Source organism: Prunus dulcis, chromosome 5 (genome assembly GCF_902201215.1).
Source record: "Prunus dulcis chromosome 5, ALMONDv2, whole genome shotgun sequence".
Taxonomy (NCBI): Eukaryota; Viridiplantae; Streptophyta; class Magnoliopsida; order Rosales; family Rosaceae; genus Prunus; species Prunus dulcis.
In genome coordinates, this window is record NC_047654.1 from 8,279,824 (window position 1) to 8,301,388 (window position 21,565).

At 37.6% G+C, this 21,565-nt stretch overlaps 4 protein-coding genes and 1 long non-coding RNA gene across 5 annotated transcripts; all 5 read left to right on the forward strand.

The window, feature by feature from the left end:
- The first annotated feature begins 2,059 nt into the window (after positions 1-2,059).
- LOC117628105 (pentatricopeptide repeat-containing protein At4g22760) lies at positions 2,060-4,239 on the forward strand. The gene has a single exon (XM_034360471.1). The coding sequence runs from the start codon at positions 2,146-2,148 to the stop codon at positions 3,880-3,882; it is 1,737 nt and encodes a 578-aa protein (XP_034216362.1). The 5' UTR covers positions 2,060-2,145; the 3' UTR covers positions 3,883-4,239.
- Positions 4,240-5,424: 1,185 nt separating this feature from the next.
- LOC117627844 (uncharacterized protein At4g22758) lies at positions 5,425-7,356 on the forward strand. Its single transcript, XM_034360108.1, has 3 exons — positions 5,425-5,994; positions 6,298-6,505; positions 6,840-7,356. The coding sequence occupies exons 1-3, from the start codon at positions 5,650-5,652 to the stop codon at positions 7,088-7,090; spliced, it is 804 nt and encodes a 267-aa protein (XP_034215999.1). The 5' UTR covers positions 5,425-5,649; the 3' UTR covers positions 7,091-7,356.
- A 2,456-nt stretch (positions 7,357-9,812) lies between these two features.
- Positions 9,813-10,816, forward strand: LOC117628259 (uncharacterized protein At4g22758-like). The gene is made up of 2 exons (XM_034360675.1): positions 9,813-10,487; positions 10,582-10,816. The coding sequence occupies exons 1-2, from the start codon at positions 9,998-10,000 to the stop codon at positions 10,746-10,748; spliced, it is 657 nt and encodes a 218-aa protein (XP_034216566.1). The 5' UTR covers positions 9,813-9,997; the 3' UTR covers positions 10,749-10,816.
- Positions 10,817-11,846: 1,030 nt separating this feature from the next.
- LOC117628825 (protein cornichon homolog 4) lies at positions 11,847-14,906 on the forward strand. Its single transcript, XM_034361359.1, has 4 exons — positions 11,847-12,238; positions 13,501-13,682; positions 14,302-14,424; positions 14,523-14,906. The coding sequence occupies exons 1-4, from the start codon at positions 12,167-12,169 to the stop codon at positions 14,554-14,556; spliced, it is 411 nt and encodes a 136-aa protein (XP_034217250.1). The 5' UTR covers positions 11,847-12,166; the 3' UTR covers positions 14,557-14,906.
- A 3,840-nt stretch (positions 14,907-18,746) lies between these two features.
- Positions 18,747-19,110, forward strand: LOC117629350. Its single transcript, XR_004586069.1, has 2 exons — positions 18,747-18,807; positions 18,993-19,110. It is a non-coding gene; the product is annotated as an uncharacterized LOC117629350 (long non-coding RNA).
- Positions 19,111-21,565: the final 2,455 nt, after the last annotated feature.

A 21,565-nucleotide genomic window follows, 5' to 3' on the forward strand; every position in this document is an offset into this window, starting at 1 on the left:
TGCATGAAGGAACTTAAGGTCAATTTAAGGTAAAAAGTCTTAGATGTTCAAACCACTATGGTGTTAAACCCTATTTGGTTATGTTAAAATTTATTGGAAATTAGTCTATGGAGCTATGAACTAGCTTGGTTTACATGATTAAATGTTTACTTTTATTTCTAGAAAGACTATAGAAATTGTAAGTACCAAAAAAAATAATCATTAAATTTTAAACTAATAACTTTAGCTAGCCCACCCGTTGAAAAATGTCTGGTTCCGCCCTTGAGGGATAAGGTAATTCACTGGCTAAAATGGGAGCATTTATGCAAGGCCAAGGATGGGGTTTGGGGTTTAGAGATATACAAGCTTTTAACTAAGCCATGTTGGCTAAAATGGCATGGAAAATTCATACTGAACCACATTCTCTTATTGCCCAACTACTCCGAGAAAAGTATTGTACTAGGAGAAGTTTTTTGGAAGTCTATACAGGTCATGGTTCCTCATATTTATGGCGTAATGTGATATAAGGGCAAGATTTGTTGAAGAAGAGCCTGCGCTGGAGAATTGAGAGGGGTGAGTCAGTGGGTGTTTATGTTGATAGGTGGCTACCGACACCAACTACGTTCATGGTCTCGTCCCCTCCAACTATTCTTATTAATAAGTATGCGATCTTTTGACACCATCAGGTGAATGGAATATTGAGTTGATTGATCGATGTTTTTTGGCCTATGATGTTGCAACTATTTTATCTGCAGTGAGCGGTATACAGTGAGAAGTGGATATTGGTTGCTTGCTTTGAAAAACAAGGACAGAAAGGGAGGTTAAGGCAAGGGGAGTCTAGTTACCCAACTGTACAAAGGGTGTGGAAACATCTTTGGAAGTTGAAATTACCGCCTAAGGTACGATTTTTCCTTTGGCGTGCACTAAAAAATGTTATTCCATGCCGAGCTACTCTTGCACGTCGACATGTGATATCCTCAGGTGTATGTACTCGTTGTTTGAGAGCTGATGACGATTTGGTGCATGCGTTGTGCTCTTGTAAGTTTGCACGATGAGTTTGGAAGTGTTCCTCTTTTTGTCAACTAGTTGGGACACAACGGGTATGTTCTTTCATGGATCTCTTTTACCATGTTCTTACTACGTTTCAGGATGAGGATTTATGTTTATTCGCGGTGATAGCTTAGATAATTTGGGCTGAGAGAAAGAAGAGTCTCCATAGAGACGTAATAAGAGACCCTTTTGTAGTTTATGACACATCACTAGCCTTTTATAAGGATTTTTGTTGATTTATGTCCATTTCCTAAGTTACCCCGCCATGTTGCTAGCTACTTCTTGTTGGAAGCCTCCTCAGGGTAACTTACTGAAACTAAATGTTGATGAGGCATGTTATGTGGTTGATAGAAAGATTGGGGTAGGAGTAGTAGTCCAAAATGCCAATGGGGAATTAATGGGTATCATGGCTAAACTGGTAATTAGTTGTCTTTCCCTTAAGGCTTTTGAAGCCTTGGCTATGATTGCAGGTCGTCAAATGGCGATAGATGCATGATTCACAAAGTTGATTATTGAAAGTGATTGCTTGGAGGTGATTAACATTGTAAACCGAATTGAATTTGACATGAGCATGAAGGAGAGTCAATAGAGGAGACGAAAGAGTTACTCCGTAGTTTCGTATTCGTATCCTTGCAACACCAACCTCGTATATATAATTTTGTGGCTCATCAATTAGCCAAATTTACTTTATCTTGTAATGGATGAAAGAGGGGCTTAGCTGGCTGCACCCTTACCTTCAAGATGATTTGCGTTCTTTACATTCTATTGACGAATAAAGTCATTACCCTTTTGGCCTTTAATCCCCAAAAAAAAATAAAAATAAAAATAAAAAAAAGTTACAAAAAGAGAGAAAATCTCAGTAATCATTTGGACCACTTCATCCAACTTCATAACAAAACATGGCCAAGGAAATCCAAGTTGAGCTTGGCTTACTGGGCCTTTAGACCCAAGCCCATCATCAACTCAACTTTGGCACTCCTATGTCTCGTGTAAGAAGGTGATCAAAGCTCAACTATCTGAAAGTGCAAAATTTGCCACCTGAACTTGGAGTAGGTTTTGAAAACTTGATCTCAGTTCTTCCCACTTCCTTTTCCAAAGCATGAAGAGAAGAAGAACATGAATCCAAATGGTCCAAATCTAGTATTTTTACTGAATAAAAGTATAACCTTGAACCAACTAAAACAAATCCATGCACCCATTATCACCAATGGCCTTAACGAGCTTCAGAGCCTCTTGCTCCGCCAAGTCCTCCACTCAAATTTCACTTACTCTAGAACTATAGCTCAGTATGTGCACCAAATCCTTCACAATTTGCAAAACCCAGATGACTTTTCATGGGGTTGTGCCATTCGTTTCTTCTCTCTGCATTTCCAGTACAAAACGGCTTTGTCTCTTTACGTTCAAATCAAAAGGCTAGGACTGTGCCCAACTAGTTTTGCTGTGTCCTCAGCTCTAAGGGCATGTGCTAGGATTGTACATAAGGTGGGTGGGATTTCAATCCATGCCCAGATTCATAAGTATGGGTTTTGCGGCTGTGTTTATGTACAAACTGCCCTTGTGGACTTGTATTCTAAACTGGGTGACATGGAAACTGCACGGAAGGTGTTTGATGGAATGACAGAGAAGAATGTGGTTTCTTGGAATTCTATCTTATCTGGGTATTTGAAAGCTGGGAATATGGAAGAGGCTCAGGTGGTGTTTGATGAGATTCCGAATAAGGATGTTGTGTCTTGGAATTCAATGGTTTCGGGGTATGCAAGAATAGGAAATATGGACAAGGCGTTTTTCTTGTTTCAACAAATGCCAGAGAGGAGTTCAGCTTCTTGGAATGCAATGATTAGTGGTTTTGCGGATTGTGGAAGAATGGAATCGGCACGAAGCATTTTTGATTCCATGCCATTAAGAAATAAAGTTTCTTGGATTGCCATGATTAGCGGGTACTCAAAATGCGGCAATGTTGAGTCTGCTCGTCAAGTCTTTGATCAGATGAGTGAGAAAGATGTGCTTTCGTTTAATGCCATGATAGCTTGCTATGCGCAAAATAGTCAACCAAAGGATGCCCTTGAGCTGTTCAACCAGATACTTAAACGGGAGGTGAATATTCAACCGAATGAGATGACTTTGGCGAGTGTTATATCTGCTAGTTCACAACTGGGAGATTTGAAATTTGGGTTATGGATTGAGACATATATGAGTAAGGATGGAATTGAATTAGATGATCATTTGGCTACTGCTTTACTTGACTTGTACACAAAATGTGGAGACATTGAAAGGGCATATAAGTTGTTTCATGGCTTGAAAAAGAGAGATGTAGTTGCTTATTCGGCGATGATCTTGGGTTGCGGCATAAATGGTAAGGCAGTTGATGCAACCAAGATGTTTGAGGAGATGGTAAGCGCCCAAATTTGCCCAAATTCAGTCACATACACTGGGCTACTAACTGCCTATAACCATGCTGGTTTGGTTGAAGAAGGCTACCGATGCTTTAATTCAATGAATGACCATGGAGTTGAGCCTTCAGGCGATCATTATGGGATCATGGTCGACCTTTTAGGCAGGGCAGGACAGTTCGACAAAGCACTTGAGCTAATAAGGAGCATGCCGATGCAACCTCAAGCTGGGGTGTGGGGAGCTTTGCTTCTTGCTTGCTCATTACACAACAATGTTGAGCTTGGAGAGATTGCCGCTCGGAATTGCTTTAAATTGGAGCCTGATAAAAGCGGTTATTATGCTCTTCTTGCTAACATTTATGCTTCTGCTGAGAGATGGGACGATGCGAGGAGATTGAGAAAGGTTATGGAGAAGAAAGGATTCACCAAGATTCCTGGGTGTAGCTGGATGCAATCAATTTGAATTGTTTTACAATTACAAGCTCAGAAGCACAACATGTACAATAGTTGGAGCAGGATTTAAGTTAGTATTCATGTGCAAAACCAGAGGAATTCTGTGGACTGTCCTCAGCTGGCAAAGACTTTTCTTGTAGGTCTCCTCTTTTCATTCTTCAATTCTTTACCTAGCAAGGTACATAAGTAAGATTTTCTTGATCTTCAGCTAACTCCTTGGTTGAGTTTATGTAACAGTAATAATTGTTATTTTAAATCATTACAGAAACTGTTTAAAAACAGGAATATTTTAGACCATCTCCATTTATTGTAGTTGTGTTGCAGCATTTGCTTTGTGCTCCATGGAATGGAGGCTGACACTCTTAGAAGTCTGAGGACTCATTTGGTATTCCCAGATTTGGGCCGTTTTGTTTGGGCCTTAAAGAAAAGGCTTCCAAACTCTGTATATTTGAATATTTTAAACATGTTTCTTTTATTTTTATTTTTAAAAAAAAATGTAATCCTATACATTATTTAATGATTTCGACAAGTTGGCCAAACTGAGGAAAAAGCAATCATCTGTGAATCATTGCTAACTTCAGATCTCTTTAATGGCACAATCGAAATTAAAATAAGAGTTAAATTCTAATTACGAATTATTCATGTGTATATAAGACTAATTAGATGACCCATTATTACCTAATGGATAAAATGTCCCACTCAAATACGTTACAACGACTTATTTTCAGGTGTTTTTGTCAAAGCCTAAAAATATGACTCTGTGATTTGATTTTGTGCATCATGTCTTTAAATCTTGAAGAAGTCACCGTCTTTTAGCCTAATTGGCTCGATACAACCCGGAAGGTAGTGTTCCCTTCTAATTGGATGGACGGTTTGTCAATTTCTATGACAATATTTATTATTTTATTTACATCTTGTGCATGGCTCGTCTCTCTTTATTTATTTATTTACTTATGGAACATCTATATGCAATATAATAATAAGCTGTCCAAATGCAACGTCTTCCTGAAATAATTGAAAAATTCACACTTCATGTACGCGTGAAAGCAATTTAATTAGGCATATTAGAGCAGTGAAATTCCATTTGCACCCCCATCAATTACTTATTCTGGTGCAAGAGGGTGGATGCATTATTTTGGTAAAACTATTCTAATTTAGACCTGTAAATAGGTCGGATATGAATTAGATCATTCAAATTTGTTTGGTTAATTTAACGAATTGACAAATTATCATATTATGTCACAAGATCTATCTTTTATTAATGACATCAAATTGATATGAAAATCCGATCCATTAACAACTCCATCCTAACATACAAGTGAAGCAACTAGACAACTTGATATATCTAAAATTCTCACATGTCATGGCCAAAGAGAAAAGGACCATGGCACACCTACACCATTCCTCATGCTTCAACACCTCCGTCCCCAACCTTAAATACACCCTCAATTGGCACAAGGCAGAAGAAGCAAGACCTCAAGGGCATTTTTGACATTACAAACCTACCAATCAAAAGTAGCGATGTTGACTGAGAATAAAAAAAAGCAGTTATTACACTGTGCAGCACAAAGTACCTTTCCCTTCCCTCTCAAGCAAGCCCACCAACTTCCTTTACCTCCCTAAATTTCCATTTTCCATCTGAGTTTCCTCTCCTCTCAAATCTCAAAGCTTCCAAAACCCAATAAACAAACAACCCATATTCAAACTTATGATTTCTTCCAAAATCTCAATCAACCCACTATTTATACTTTAATTTTACAACTAGATATTTATTCACATGTCAGAGAGCGGTCACCGGCGACGATATGAGGCGACCAGAGGCCGGAAAGTAAGGCCGCCGAACCCGTCTCCGTCGCCGCACAGACGGAGCTCTCAACCTCGGGGATCGCCCAAGCAGCAGCACCATCACCACTACTCTAAGCCTATCAAGATTCTCAAGCGATGCTCTTCCGAGCCCATATTGTTCTGCTTGTCGTCTGGTAGCGATTTTGGGGAGGAGGGTTTTCGTGTTCGAAACCTGAGGTCCGAGCCGGAGGGTGTTCTGTTCCGGCCTCAGACTTGTACGGACATCTTTGCTTCGTCTCCTTCGTTGATGATGCCCTTCTCCCCCAAGAAGCACGAGGTACGACGGTCAAAATGGCACAAAGTTCTGTTTTTGCCTTTTCATTTTCATTTATTTATTTATTTTATTTTTATGTTTTTCGGAAGGGGATTTTTGGGTTTTGAATTGGGTTGAATTGTAGGTACCGTAAAAAAAAAAATAATGATTTTCATTTACTGTTTAGAATATTTTGATAGTTCAAAATCATCTACATGACCTGCTTGTACTTCTCTCTGTTCATTTGAAGTTGAAACTAAAATGGATTAATCTTAATAAATTAATATGAACTTAGGGAGCTGAGATGTGGTAGATTTGGCCATACAGGGATACATGAAGGATGCAAAGGTGGTTTTGAATGTGTCCGTTGAAGGAAGCCCGGGGCCGGTTCGAGCCATGGTTAAGCTGGGATCTACAGTGGACGAGACAATCAAGCTTGTTGTTGACAAATATAGCAAAGAAGGTCGAACTCCCAAGCTTGATAAGGATGAGGCATTGTCGTTTGAGTTGCATCAGTCCTATTTCAGCCTTCAAAGTAAGTGAAAAAAAATTCTAATATTTTGCTCAAATTTTAGTGTTTAACAACATAATTGCATTAGAAATTGAAGTTTCTCTTTGGTGAGCTTCTTGTTTTATGGAAAGAACATGTCCATTAAAATAAAAATTATAGATTTGGATCTTGGATTGCTTTAGAGTATCAGGTGAAAGTGTTTATTTTTTTTTATTTTTTTATGTTGGACTGATTCATAATAAATCACCATTTACTTGACTGATGCAATGAGAAGAAGTTTGTTTACTGACCAGTGTTTGATTTTGTTCTTTCTGAACTAGGATTACAATTTTTGTTGATCACTAGTTTGATTGAATAGGTTTGGATAAATCAGAAGTAATTGGGGATTGTGGCAGCAGAAGCTTCTATCTTCGAAAAAACAGCAGCAATCACAGTAGCAACAATGGAGGATCAACTTCTTTCACCTCCGAAGCCGTTCCTGCGAGAGCAAACTCTCCTCCACCGGCGGCACGCCCTGTCTTCTTACTCCCGAATTTTTTCGCTCGTAAACTTGGGAAAATCATCAGGAGGACGCATAAGCTTTGGAGAATCATAATCTGCATGAAATGAGCTGTACAAAGAACCAAAAAAGAAACCATTGCTCAAGAGTAACACAAAATATTATTCATGTTGCTCCAGAAAGAGCCTCTAGATGTGGATGTCAACCGGACCACATCTATGCGATGCATTGTCGTCATTCTTTCTTCTTACCTTTTGAATTTGATTTATGTAATGCTGTGAAGATTCTCTCATTACATGATTCAAATGTATATAAATGAAGAACAAGAAAATACCAATTGTTCATTTTCTTTTTCTTCATTAATTACAAGGTACAATTGCTTATAAGTGCCCTGAATCTGTTAAATTTCATAGATACGGTACGGGTTAGCGACCCACTATTAACAACACCGATATTGTTCCCAATTTAACCACTTACAAGGCCCAGTAGATATGAGATTTTATCACAAAAGGCTTCAGTAATATTTGTGGTGGAACCATTCATTATATATTTTATTTTATTTTGTCAAGTTTCTGATGTGTGACTTACATTCATCAACAAAATCCAGGACTTGCAAATTTACTCAATTTTCACATTTGCTTCATGACTTTCTTTCTGTCAACTGTTTGTTTTATCTAAGTCTCAGTTGCTCTCATAGTTTCTAGAGATTTTTCCTTTCTTCTTTTAAGAAATTAAAGTATTATGTGATCGCAAACATGGTCTAGCCTAATGGAAATGACCTTAAATTGCATATCAGTAATCTTAAGTTCGAATTCAAATGACATCTTGATAGTGTTGAAGAAACTCTCATCCCATAGTGTCGGTTGTGTATATAAAAATAAAAGGGTGATCAGAATATAACATATGTTTTTTTTTCCTACATGGGCTGCCGAAAGAAATGTAAATTTGCGTGGCGTTAGTTTGAACCAAGACAAAAAACTTTTGAGTTGTAATGTGGATGTCTTTATCTTATTCTTAACTTTTGACCATAAAAAGGGAACTAGCACCGGGCTAAGGAATGTTGAGTTTCCACTACACCCTAATACTTAATACTTATGGTTGAAAATGTTCTGCCTCTTGCATATTATTTTGGTTTTGGTTCTGCTTCTTGTCAACTTTTAGTTATCATCTCTTTCGTAAATTCGTAAAAAAATCTTTCATTCTATTGAGTGATTTATCAAATGAGTTTATTTGAGGAACATTCTTATAAGGCTCACTTTGTATTGTATTTCACTAATCCAAACGTTTATTTTATAGATATTCATTCAAAGATCATCTCTAAAAAAATTACTTGAATATGATATCATTTAACTACTCAATTAAATTATTGAAATTTAAATGATTTCTTGAAGCACCGTGTTCATTGATTTTGTTGGACTTAATTAGATGCCTTAATGATTTTCATTTTGCATGATTTTTTGTAAAGATGATCTCTGAATGAATATGTGAAAAAGAGAGGGGTTGGATAATTGAATTTTTTTATCTTCGGAGACCCTAATGAGTGTCCCTCAAATAAAATTATTATTTATGGAATTCCTCCATATATATATATAGTTATTTTCTCATTCGGATGCCATTATAAATAGGAAGGAAATTAGAAAAAAAATAATAGAAAATACATGACGTTTACACGATTATAACTTCTGGACATCCGTATAGGAGAGAGTGATAATTTCATCGCATGAATTAGTCAACTTTTACGGGTTGATTGTCAACTTTTGAGGTTTCTGCCATTCAAGGTAGGGACTCCAAAATGAAATTAAGCCAACAATAATATATTGAAAATTCTCTGAAAGGCAACCAAATATTTGTGTTGAGGGCAAGCCATGGCTGTGCCTTCACGACAAGTCAACACCAGTGTTGTGCTGGCAAGTCTCCCCCTTCAACTAGAACACTCTAAAAGGTATTTTCCCATTACAGTTGCTTTTCGTTTGCTTCCACATCACGTGTTCCTTTCGACATACAAAAATTATGCCAAAGTTGTCACGAAAACCATCTTCCACCAACACGTACGCATCCCCAATTATAGACAACAAGTCTTTGCCTAGTTAGGCTTCCTTAGAGACAAAGGATTACCATGGAAACTGACAATAAAATGAAATCTCATACCAATCTTTAAATCTTCATTCCAAACCAAATTATGCTTACCAATTGATTACACGTATATGTAACTTTGGAAAATACTAAAGAGACTACATTTACGTACCACTTTTTTAATTGAGGCGATACACAATGTAATACATAAATGTGATTTCTCCAACATTTCTCGTAACTGTGTAACGTATGCATCATCTTCTAGTCAACTAATTAGGGTGTTGTATCAACTCTCTACTAGAGTAGAAAGAAGAGATATTTAGTGATATACCTATTCTTAGCACTAATATTATAAATAAACCTTACACCATTGAATTTTTATAAACAAACCCAAAAAAAACTCAAAAATTGATAGCTGGACTTATTAAATTTAATATTAATTATTAAATTACTTTGATGTCTGTTTGAGTATTTTTATGAGATTTTGGAGTTGGACTTGTTTTAAGAAATTGATGACAGTTTTGTAATTTATTAGAAGTTAAAAGCCTCTTTGTTATATTGTAAATGAACTTTGAGTGTGTTTTTAAAGTCCATTTCATATAGGGTATTTTTATATCGGGTATAATAGTGAATCTCCCTATAAAGAAACCCACAACATATGGTCCCACGTAGATGAGTTTAGCCAGTTGAGGAAATAGAAGAAGTTCACTCATTTCCTTTATCAACCGTTTTGGAACCAGTGGCATGCAACAGCCTAACCGTAATAAAGTAAAACTCCAGGTACCTTTTGAAGATACGTTACTTCTGGGAAGCTTCTTGCTTTCTCCTTTTTTACCTGCAGCATATCGAAAACCTTAGACGGAAGTCTTTCTGCCTCTCTCTGCTGTACCTCTCTACATTTGTCCACAGACTCGACAGCACTCAGCTCAACTGTTCGACATATTATGACAAAACCCCAACTCTCATCACTCTCACTCTCATTTTCTCACACAAGCAATTCCACAAACACCTTCCCTACACTCTTCATTCTCGCGTTCTCGCAACCGCAAACCATGATTCAACGATCACACCATTACCGGCGAAACCACCTCCGCGCTGTTCCTCCGGCGACCTCCGGGAGGGCTCTAGCGCTTCATACGTTTCCTCCGGAGAGTGGCACCGGAGAGCTCGTTCGCCGGCGCGGCGGCCTCATCTCCGTCCCCGTGAAGCTTTGGTCGCCGCCGGAGACCCACCGCCGGATGACGAAGCTCCTTCTAAACGTGACGATCGAGAGGAGCTTAGGACCTGTGCAGGTGGTAATGTCGCAGGAGAACACCGTCAGCGATTTGATCAAGGCGGCCGTAGAGATTTACGTGAGGGAGAAGAGAAGGCCTTTGGTGGAGGAGACCGATCCGCACCGTTTCGAGCTTCACTACTCGCAGTTCAGCTTGGAGAGTAAGCAGGCACTTTGGTTGGTATGACGTGGCGTGCTATGAATGGTTGTTGTATTGAAGGCCTGGAATTAAATTACTTTTAAATGTGTGTGCAGGTTTGAAGGGAGATGAGAAGTTGATAAAGTTGGGGTCTAGGAATTTCTTCTTGTGCAGCTCAAAGTCAAAGCCCTCTGCCAATCATTCTAATTGCTGCGGGGAGGCAAAGAAGGCAACCAGGAATTCTCCATTTCCTTGGGCAAAGTTTATGGATTTCTTGCTGTAAATTAATGTTGCTTTTTCATGATGTATTTTCATCAATCTTGCATGTTTAATAGAAACAACAATTCAATATATTGTGTCTTATAAGTTTAATATAAACGTATATAACTCATAAGGACTTGTTTGGACTTGACTCCAATTCAGTCCAAACCAAAGCCACCAAACAAGGCCAAAGTTTGTCATAATGTTTGATCTCCAGTTATACATTTTTTTCATTCTCAATATTAGAATAGGTCATGCGTTTGAATTCTCACTCCTCCATTAAATTAGAAAAAGTTTAGATTTTGAATGTTCGGTCTTACATGCATTAGACTGGGCTAGCCTTCGGTAGCCTTCATGGGCTTTTTTCTTTTGTTAGGTGGATCTCACTATGCTAATGTTTGATTTGATGTTGGGCCTATTTGACTAGCTCTTACTTGCACATGTATTGGGCTTATGCATTTTTTTTATTTTCTTTTTTTGGTCCAATGCTACTATTTACTTATTTATTATTTTAAAACGTGTGAAATAAGGGGTTGTTATTTGGCACACAGACCCACGGACCGTTAAGGGCCCACCCGACCAATTAATAAAAATCATGATACGACTTGTTAGTTAGTGGGCCAGGCTTGAATTAGGAAAACGGGCTTGAAGGCGTGACCCCTTTGATTTTCTTTATTTGACGGGGTTACTTACTGCAGTTTTTGTTTAAAGTTCGGCCCAGATTATAGGCCCAACTCAGCCCGTTTGAGCCCATAAAAGCCTGGCTCGCAAGTATGAAATTTATCGAATTTCAGCCTTTAATAAAAAAAAGTTTTTTTTCGTCTCAATTGTATACACAAAATTAATTTTTCTACAACTTTCATATATACCGTCACCCTTGCCATTAGTAAGTATGTTAAACCATTAATGTGCCAATAAATGTTCTACATAGACCAACTCATATGGTGCCATGTAATCTAATAATATTATTAATTAAATCAATAAGAAAATATTATTAATGAATCAAATAAATAAATAAATATCCCATATAGACCCACTCATATAGTGCCACCTAAACCCGGCCGACGAGCCCCATATGGAGATTATCGTTCTTTGGTTTATTAAGAAAAGAAAAGAAAAAACCAAAATGGCATTAACCATTCATCCTCGGGGCACCGCGTTGGCTTGAAAGACTTTGACTAACATTCTCGATTCTCCTCCGACCGTCCCAAAAAAAAAAAAAAACGAAAGGGAAACTGCTCCGATCCTTTTCGTGTATCCGCAGCAAAACGCTAAAGACATAGCCGCGCGAACTGCGCACCTGCACCTCTGTTAGCACATCTCATTCTAAGGGCTGCTATCTGCGCACGTAGAATCGAACACACACACACACACACACACACACAGAGAAGAGAGAAAGAGAGATTAATTCAGTAGTGTGAGAGGAAGAGGAGGAAGAGCATGGAAGATCTCTACGTTTGGCTCATCTCCTTCTTATTCCTCATAGCCTTACTTGCCCTGGTTGTTTTCCAGGTCAATCCCTAAAACCCCTTTTCATTGTTATTTAACTTTTGTTAAAATTATTATTCAATTTGACATACATTCTAATGAGCTCCTTTTCAATTTCAATTTCAATTTTATGGCTTAAAAGAGAGCAATCAAACAAACAAAAAAAGCTCACTTCTTGCTCACCAAAATGGCACTTTTAGTTTAAAAGGGTCTATTTATGGTGTCGCAGTGTGTGTGTGTGTGTGTTTTGACAATAATTTCTATGTTGGTGATTCAAGAATAAAAGAATTAGATACACTACTGGCAAATGCTAATAGAAAACATAGTGCAACTTGGAAGCTCATAGATTTAATGAAAATGCATTTTCCCTTTTGAGTAAGTTTTGTGTGTGTGTGCATTTTGTAATATTACATATGGGTTTCTCTACAAATTTAAAGTTCAACCGTGGATTCCTATGGCTTATAGCTTAGCTTAACTAGATATGATCCAAATGCATTTGTTCCTTCAATGGGCTTCTAATCTCTCTTATGGCTACTTACATTCGGTAGATTCTTAAAATCCTTTCTTTTTCTTTCTTGTTCGCTTATTTTGTCATTCTTTCATAATGGGAGTTCAGTAAGTCTATCCCTTAGTTTATTTTTCTTTCTTATGTTTTCTAGAATGGAGTTTTTCGAGTCACATGGATGTTTATTTAGTCCTTTTTCATGGCGATTGGAATTGTCTTCCAATCCCAATGTTAAGTTGAAGCCGAAACCAAAGTACCATCATGAAGGAGTTCTGCTGGAAGAATTTCCTGGAGCCTACAAACAAATGAAATATCAGAAAAATTTGCCTCATAGTTTCTATTTTCGATCAAGAGAAAATGGAGACATATTCGATTCAGTTATATATTCCTTATTTCCTCATGAAACCTGAAATTTAGTGGTTGTTACCCGTTACCTTGGTAGCACCAAGTTAGGATTTTCTGGTGTTACCTTTATTTTTCTTCAGTTTTGTATTTGTTAGACTTGGTTTGGTAACCCCCATACCCAATTATTGTAGCTTGTTGAGGTGCTGAAGCACCAATCATCTTGTATCTGTGATGGCAATGCTAATGGCAGTAAGAGGAACTGTTTTAATGTTGAAATGGCTGGTGTTAAGAGTATTTAGGACGCGGATGTCTCTTTAAAAATGTTAAGGCATAGATATAACTATTATGTATAATCCTATAGTATCTGATTGGCATAATATTATTTCTACTGTTATACTTTTAAGGGATATGAAATTTACCATTTCAATTGTTGCAGCTGATGTGTCTAGCGGATCTAGAGTTTGATTATATCAACCCTTATGACTCTTCAAACCGGATAAACAGAGTGATTCTGCCTGAGTATATTGCAGAAGGAGTTCTAGGTGCCTTCTTTCTTCTAACAGGGCATTGGTGCATGTCACTGTTTTGTGGTCCATACCTCTACTATAATGTGAAACTGTAAGTTTTCTTACATTCCATATAATGCTGATGCAATGCATTATGATTACTTTGAACCTTGAAGTAAAGAGAAGAAAAAGATGAAACAAGGATTACCAAAATAAAGACATATGCAAAAATAAGAATAGACAAGAAATCAAACAAATAGTGAAAAGTGATTCTTTAGATGAAAGACAAGATAAACACTAAGAATCTAGAGTTAAGTTAGGGAAGAGAGAAGAAAAGAAAGGAGGGAGGAGGATTGGGGATGGGGAGGACAGCTCTATCATAATTTTAAAATTCTTTACAATTACCATCTATGCCGAAGAATTAATGTTTGAGCCCTCATGTAGTTTTGTTCCGACTTGTAGACACAGAAAGACAACATTTAGATAAGTATTAGAACGCTTCTTCAAGGCTACACTGTCACTGATTTTTGGATGTACATGGAAATGTAGGTTCTACACATGCTGGCTGATGATACTTAAACCCAAGTGCCACGGATAATTTTATGATATAGCTGTGATTTCTAGATGAATTTATGCTTTAATGCAGTGATTGTCTCTTGGTGTTGTGAGCTACTGAATGTGCTATCTGTTTAGTTTTATGTTCTGACTAAGCATCCTCTTTTTTTTATTAGGTATATGAGAAAGCAGCACCTGGTAGATGTTACTGAGATATTCAATATGCTTCACAAAGAAAAGAAGATCCGGCTTTTCAAACTCTTCTATCTTGTTTTCCTCCTGTTTCTCTCGATATTCTGGTACGTGGCTCAGAAAGTTGCACTTCTTCTTTCAACTGTTCTTTTTCTGTATGTTCAATACTACTTAGTTGCATTATCTTTTCGCACATTTTTTGTAGGATGATTCTAACTGCATTGGAAGACCATGAATAATGAGGGACAACGGCTGTCTTAACGGATTGTCTGAATGGTTGCCACTAATTGCTGCTCCTTATCAAGATTGTTGCCACCAAATTATGACTGATGTAGTTTGTGGGAGATGGGTCAAGGGTTGTATGATTTGGTGGGATGGTAAATTCGTCGTTATATTTCTGTGACATTTTTTCAAACTTCTGTTATAGCTGTAGTTTGAGGGATATAGGGTTGTGTTTTCATAGATTGGCAGGTTCAAGCAAATCTAAACTCGTGGGATAATATTTCTTGATTCAGTATTCAGACATTTTGCTGTCTCAAATATAATTCGGTGTTAATGAACAACGGATACCTGCATGCATTGCAAGCTCCCTTGGTTTTTTTAGTCTAGCTTAACTTCTGTTTTCTTTATTAATCCACATAATCATGATATAAGCTTTCGATTGCACAGCAATTTAGTCACGAGTCACTCTTTAAATGTGTAAGATCAAATTCACTTTTAGAAATAAACCTCAATTTTTATAATTTAGCCATGGCACTGGTTGATGTGGCTACACTGACCAGGCATGGCTTGCATTCACCAAGGCCTCATTAGCAGCCATGGTTATGACATGATTGGAGATTGGGAAGGAGAGGATGATTGATAATTCTTCAAGTTCATACACGATTTTTTCAGTTTTAATGTATAAATTTTAAACCACCAAATTAAAATTTTGTCTGCTACAGTTGTGCTCCTTGATGACCGTGGTTAAATTCAGTTTTTATTTTAGTTTTGATAGATTTTTTCAGTTTTATCATTGTCAACTTGGGTCTGGAAAAAAAAACGAAGAAGAAGAAAGAAACAAATAATTTGAAGTCGTAACAGTGAAGCCCGGGCAATTGTCGTGGCTAAGATTTTGAAAAATTTAGAGTAATCGCACACCATGGGTTTCGAATCAACGGCAACAAGGTTAAGGCCATCGCACGCTACCAAGTGAGCTAGACTGGCTGCTGTTGATTAGGATTATTCTTTTTTATAGAGTCCCACATCGGGCAAGTATAATAGTAATTTACACTTTAAATATAGGGGTTTCATTGATTATAGTATTGAGGCCCAACTCCACACTTATAATAACTAAAAAGAAATATATTGAATTTAGGTGGCTAAGTTACTGACAATATCAGTGCTAGTGAGTGAACCTATGCGGTGTTTGGTATACCAACACTACACTAGTGTGAATGGTAGCCCTATGCATTGGTTCGGTGTACCAAATGCATAAAATGGAGACCCAATATTAATAGCACCGAATTTTTTTGTAAATTTTTTACTTATCCACGTCTTTTCGTATTAAATTACATATTTAATTTCTTTTCCAAATCTGGCCAAACAAAATGGAATTTTTAGTACAACGTTGAATTTAATCAAGAGACCCCAAGGACAAAAGGCAACAGTTGTGATTGCTTATGGTACTTTTTCAAAGCCCAGCATCTTCCACAATTTATGTTTAGGGAGATTCACTATAATACTTAATATAGGAGTCTAAATTATAAAAAAAATTATATATGAAATGGACTTTAGAAACACACCTAAAACCCATTTACAACATAACAAAAAGGTTTTTAACTTCTTTTAAATTACAAAATTGCCATTGATTTATTAAAACAAACCCAAGCCAAAAACCTCATAAAGAAAGTCCAAAACACTCAATGGGGTATCAAAGTAATTTAATAATCAAAATTAAATTCAATAGGGCCAATTGTCATTTTTTGAGTTTTTTTTAGTATGTTTATAGAAATTAAATGGTGTATGATTTATTTATAGTTTTAGTGCTAAGTGTGAGAATGTGAAGGTAAAGAGTCTCACATTGGAAAGTTAAGAAACCTAGCAAGGCTTATAAGGAGTTGGGTTACTCCCCCCATTGCCAATTGGTTTTGGGGTGGAACCTCAACTTCCTTCATGGTATCAGAGCGGGTTAGCCCACGTGTGAAAGCCCAACGACCACACGTGCTCCACGTCACCCAATATGTGTTGTCCACGTGTTAGGCTTGAAAATTCGCCACACGTGCGGGGGCGTGTGAGAATGTGAAGGTAAATAGTCCCACATTGGAAAGTTAAGAAACCTAGCAAGGGTTTATAAAGAGTTGGGTTACTCCCCCCGTTGCCAATTGGTTTTGGGGTGGAACATCAACTTCCTTCACTAAGAATGAGTATTTGACTAAATATCTCTTATATTTATTCAAGCCACTGAAAGCTTTTTGGATTGCATAACTACGGGGCCTTTTCACCATGGCCATCTTTCTCGAGTTTAGAAAACAGTTTAATTTTTGACCCCAAAAAAAAAAAAAACCACAGTTTAACTAAATTAAAGCAAACCAAGAAACACCTAGGTTTCTATCACCTAGTTGACGAAACCCTTAGGCCTCGTTTGGTTCACGGAATGAATTTGAGGGGAAATCATTTCCCATGTCATTTCCCAAGGGATGGGAAATGGAATATTCCTTTCCCACGTTTGGTAATGCTGGGAAAGTAACCGGGAAATATCACTTTATTTCCTTTCCTTGTTTGTTTTGAGTAGGAATGGCAAACAAAGTTTGTATAAATTTTCAATTATACCCATATTTCTAAATTATTAATAGGGACAAAATGGTCATGAAAAATGTTTATTTCATATTCACTTATTTTCCCAAACTTTCCCATGAGGAGGGAAAACAAAATCCAAGTTGGGAGGATAACTTCACTTTCCCCCCAACTTTCCCATGGGCCAGTCAACGATTTCTCATGCATGAACTTATCAAACATGGGAAAACAATTGATTTCTCATCCCCAAGTCTCCTTTCCTATGAACCAAACGGGGCCTAACCCCAATAAACGCTGCAATCTCCGGGTTCTTATCTCCAATCTAAGGTCAGATTTGGTTGATTTGTAAAGGTTTTATTTTTTATTTTTTTGGGTATAAGCTGAGGAAACTTATGAATATTATTTGATTTATTTCGTTTAATATTACCCTTAATTTGATTTACTTAGCTAGATCGTTGTTCATAGCTGCTTCTCCTTTATTTTGTATCACAATTTACATAAAAATAAAAAACCGTAATTAAGATTTAAATTCAGTAATGAAGGCTTAGCTGCAATCCTTTGGTGTGGTGATTGCTACTTCTATATTGTTTCATTTCTCATATTAGTTGTTATACTTTTGTTCACTGGATGAGTTTGATGGTCGGGAAGTAGATGTGGGTTAAATTTGTTTTTGTTTTTGTTTTTTTTATAAAAAAAAGTTTAGGGGCAGACTCACAACTTTGAGTCAGAAGAATTTATGCATCAGTTAATTTACATGTTTAATCAGTTGAGTTTTTGACTCTTAATTTTATTTTTCTTAGTTTTTTTTGTGTCAATTTTTTGCTTAATTATATATGTAATTCTTAATCAATGTGACAATGTTATATTTATTCTAATGGTCAACAGTAGCAGTATGAATGCAAATAAAATTATCTGGAAAAAAAAAAACACCCTTTTAAAAAGAAATAAAATAAATTATTTATTAATAAACAAAAGAAATTGAATAAAATAGAAGAGAGACTACGCTAAATACACTTTGAGAGGGTGACCCCAACCAAAACCCCTGGGGATAGACAGACAAAAGCTCCACCGACCTCTGCAGCAGAGATATGTATGCAAATGTTAACATCTTCAAGTTCGAAATTTGATATTGTTCGTTGCTTCTCCATGATTCGCCTTTTGTTTCTACCATCTATTTGGGCAATTTAAATATTTTTATTTAACTTTTTTTGCTTCTTTTGGGACTTCTGGGTTCGCAGAAAGAGCTTGGAATCGTTGTTCTTCTGGGCGTGTAATTGTGTTTGTTCCTTGTACTGAACGGGTTAATGGGTTTGATCTAATTTGGGTTTATTTTGTTTCATATGCTGTTCATAACAATTTTTTGTGTTTTCGCCATAATCTCTATGATATTATATTTGCGTAAAAGAATTAGTTTAGGCACTGAATCCATCAAACACTGACTAAATATGTATATGGTTTAACAGAGACTGCTATGTCATTTAATGGAACTATTTTCATTGCTTTGATTAATTCTTTCTTGTGACGCGTAGGACTAGAATTTATACCATTAAGCTTTGGCTTAAGCATATCGTCTCTCTCTTCCTTTGTATGCTAAGGTTTAGGATCATTATAATCGAAGTATCTTGGTCTCATCTCTTGGTTTTTGTTGCAGTTCAGAATTTTTGAGGATTTTGATACGAGATGGTGAACGCCACTAAAGGATTGTTCGTCTCTTGGTAAGATACTTGTATGAACTTTCTGTTGTGAATTTCTTAATTTTACAAAAACAAGCATGGGTTTCGAGGATATTTGGTTGCGGTTCCTCCTCTCCTTCACATATTATAAAACTATGTCAAAACATAATGATGAAAATATGAGAAGTTTAACATTTTGTATTGCTGATTGTCATTTAGTTTGACAGCTTTTCTCTTTTGGGTGTTAGTCTTGACCTTTTTTGTACTGGTAGCTCCAATGGAGGGTATGGTCATCACAGATTGACAATAATGTTTTTGAGTTGAAAGTGAGGCCTTGATTATGAAGCTTCTGCTTCTGTAAATTCTATGATACAAAGAGCATCCACCAATAGATTTTGATTTATCCAGGCATTCATTGCCTGTTGACTTGATCCAGCAGTTTCTAAAAGAGTAGTTTGAGTTGCTTCTTTTTCCCTCGTCAATTTTGCATTATCTGGCATCTAATTGGAAGTGGAATGAAGATAATGCGCTTTACTCTTTCATTTGTAGCTGGATTAGCCCTTTGGCTGGGCTAACTTTCATCTGTTCTGTTTAGTTTTTCACTAAGCCTCATCTGAGTGATATATACATAGCTCCTTGATTACTTATCAAATAAAAATAAAATTCACTTTCTTTAATCACTTTCTCTCCCCGATCTTATTAGCTTAGTAGCAGCAGTGGAAGTCATAGTAGTTGTAGCAGAGTAAGCTAGAGCCAGAAGCTTTCCACCTACTACCATATGGAGAGCCAGTTCTCGTCATCCATTTATATGTGCGCCACCTTGCCTAGCATTTCTTACAGTTCGGATAGCAGCATACCTTCAATTTCCAGATCCAGAGCATCCAATTTAAATTCGGATAACCATTTACAGTTCTATTTCGTGAGCCATAGCCCGTAGATAAAGGGGGCTGGCTGTTCCTTAGGATGGGTTGGAAATATATATAGGATATAGGGATCGGGGAGGAGATTGTTAAGGTGGTTGAGTTACCCATAGTGGCTTTCGGTCAATCATGGTGCGAAGCGAAGTATTCGAGTGAAGAAAGAAGAGAGAGGGAATGCTTTGCCAGCGAACCAGTAGCACGATTGCAGTTCCTCGGTCTCAGTCCTGCGAGCGAAAGGTGCCAAGCTAAAGTAAGAGAATCCGCTGCAAGTGCAAGACCAGACGTTAATCAGGAAGCATACAGCAGCAAGCACACATCTTTGCGGTCTTTCTAAACCTTATTTATTATATTAAGCCGGTGTCAGCCTTTAGGTTTTTATCCCTAATCTTGAGTGTTGAACCATAGGTTCGGCACAAGAGGAATCTTTCTTAGACTCGGTTCGCCGTCAGTTTGCAAACCGCGGGTGGGTGCGAACTACTAGAGGCCCGTCCAGGAGGTTAGTAAAAATAGAGGACCTAGAACGCCTTGGTGAATCAGACCCAGAGATCATGGCCAACAACGCCAGTCACCGAGGTAACTTGCTTACTCTCTATGATGGGGACAATGAAGAGTCTACTGGCTCTAACCACCAGCGGAACCCTACAGCCCCGGCAAATCAGCAACTTTCTAACGAGGTAGTTAGCCGTCAACTAGCTGAGATTGCCTGGATGCTAGCACAATTGACCTCGCAGGTAGCCGAAATACCCTGGCTGCACCTGCTGCTCAAGGAACAAACCCTCCATCTACCACCCCGGCTCAGGGGACACAGATCCACAACCACAAAGCCAACCAAGAGTAGCAGATGCTAGACCTGTAGACCCAGTACCCCCTTCAGTTCAGAATCAGCCCGCAGTTCCTGAACCTGTGGATCACTACGAGAAAGAGATCTGAAGAAAGCCTCCTGCAGTACCGGCCGTGTCCTTGGCTCCCACTCCCATGAATCAGATAGTGCCATACGTCCCACCACAGCCGTCCGATCCTCTGATGGAGAAGATCAGTCGCCTTGAACGGGCAGTTAATAAATTGACTGGGGACAAGTATGATGTTGTAGATCTTGATAATCTCTCCCTATACCCCAAAGTAAGGCTTCCGTACGGTTTTAAGTGGCCAGAGATATATAAGTATAACGGAACCGAATGCATAACAAAATAGGATAAAAAGAGGCTTACCTCGGAGCTTCAATTTTAAAGGCAGGATGTATGTCGGAACTCTACAGCCCATGGGAATCGACAATGAGCTACTTGTCCAACTATTCCAGCGTAGTTTGACTGGACATGCGCTGACTTGGTTGATGAACACTGACCCAACTTTCCCATGAGGAGGGAAAACAAAATCCAAGTTGGGAGGATAACTTCACTTTGCCCCCAACTTTCCCATGGGCCAGTCAACGATTTCTCATGCATGAACTTACCAAACATGGGAAAACAATTGATTTCTCATCCCCAAGTCTCCTTTCCCATGAACCAAACGGGGCCTAACCCCAATAAACGCTGCAATCTCCGGGTTCTTATCTCCAATCTAAAGTCAGATTTGGTTGATTTGTAAAGGTTTTATTTTTTATTTTTTTGGGTATAAGCTGAGGAAACTTATGAATATTATTTGATTTATTTCGTTTAATATTACCCTTAATTTGATTTACTTAGCTAGATCGTTGTTCATAGCTGCTTCTCCTTTATTTTGTATCACAATTTACATAAAAATAAAAAACCGTAATTAAGATTTAAATTCAGTAATGAAGGCTTAGCTGCAATCCTTTGGTGTGGTGATTGCTACTTCTATATTGTTTCATTTCTCATATTAGTTGTTATACTTTTGTTCACTGGATGAGTTTGATGGTCGGG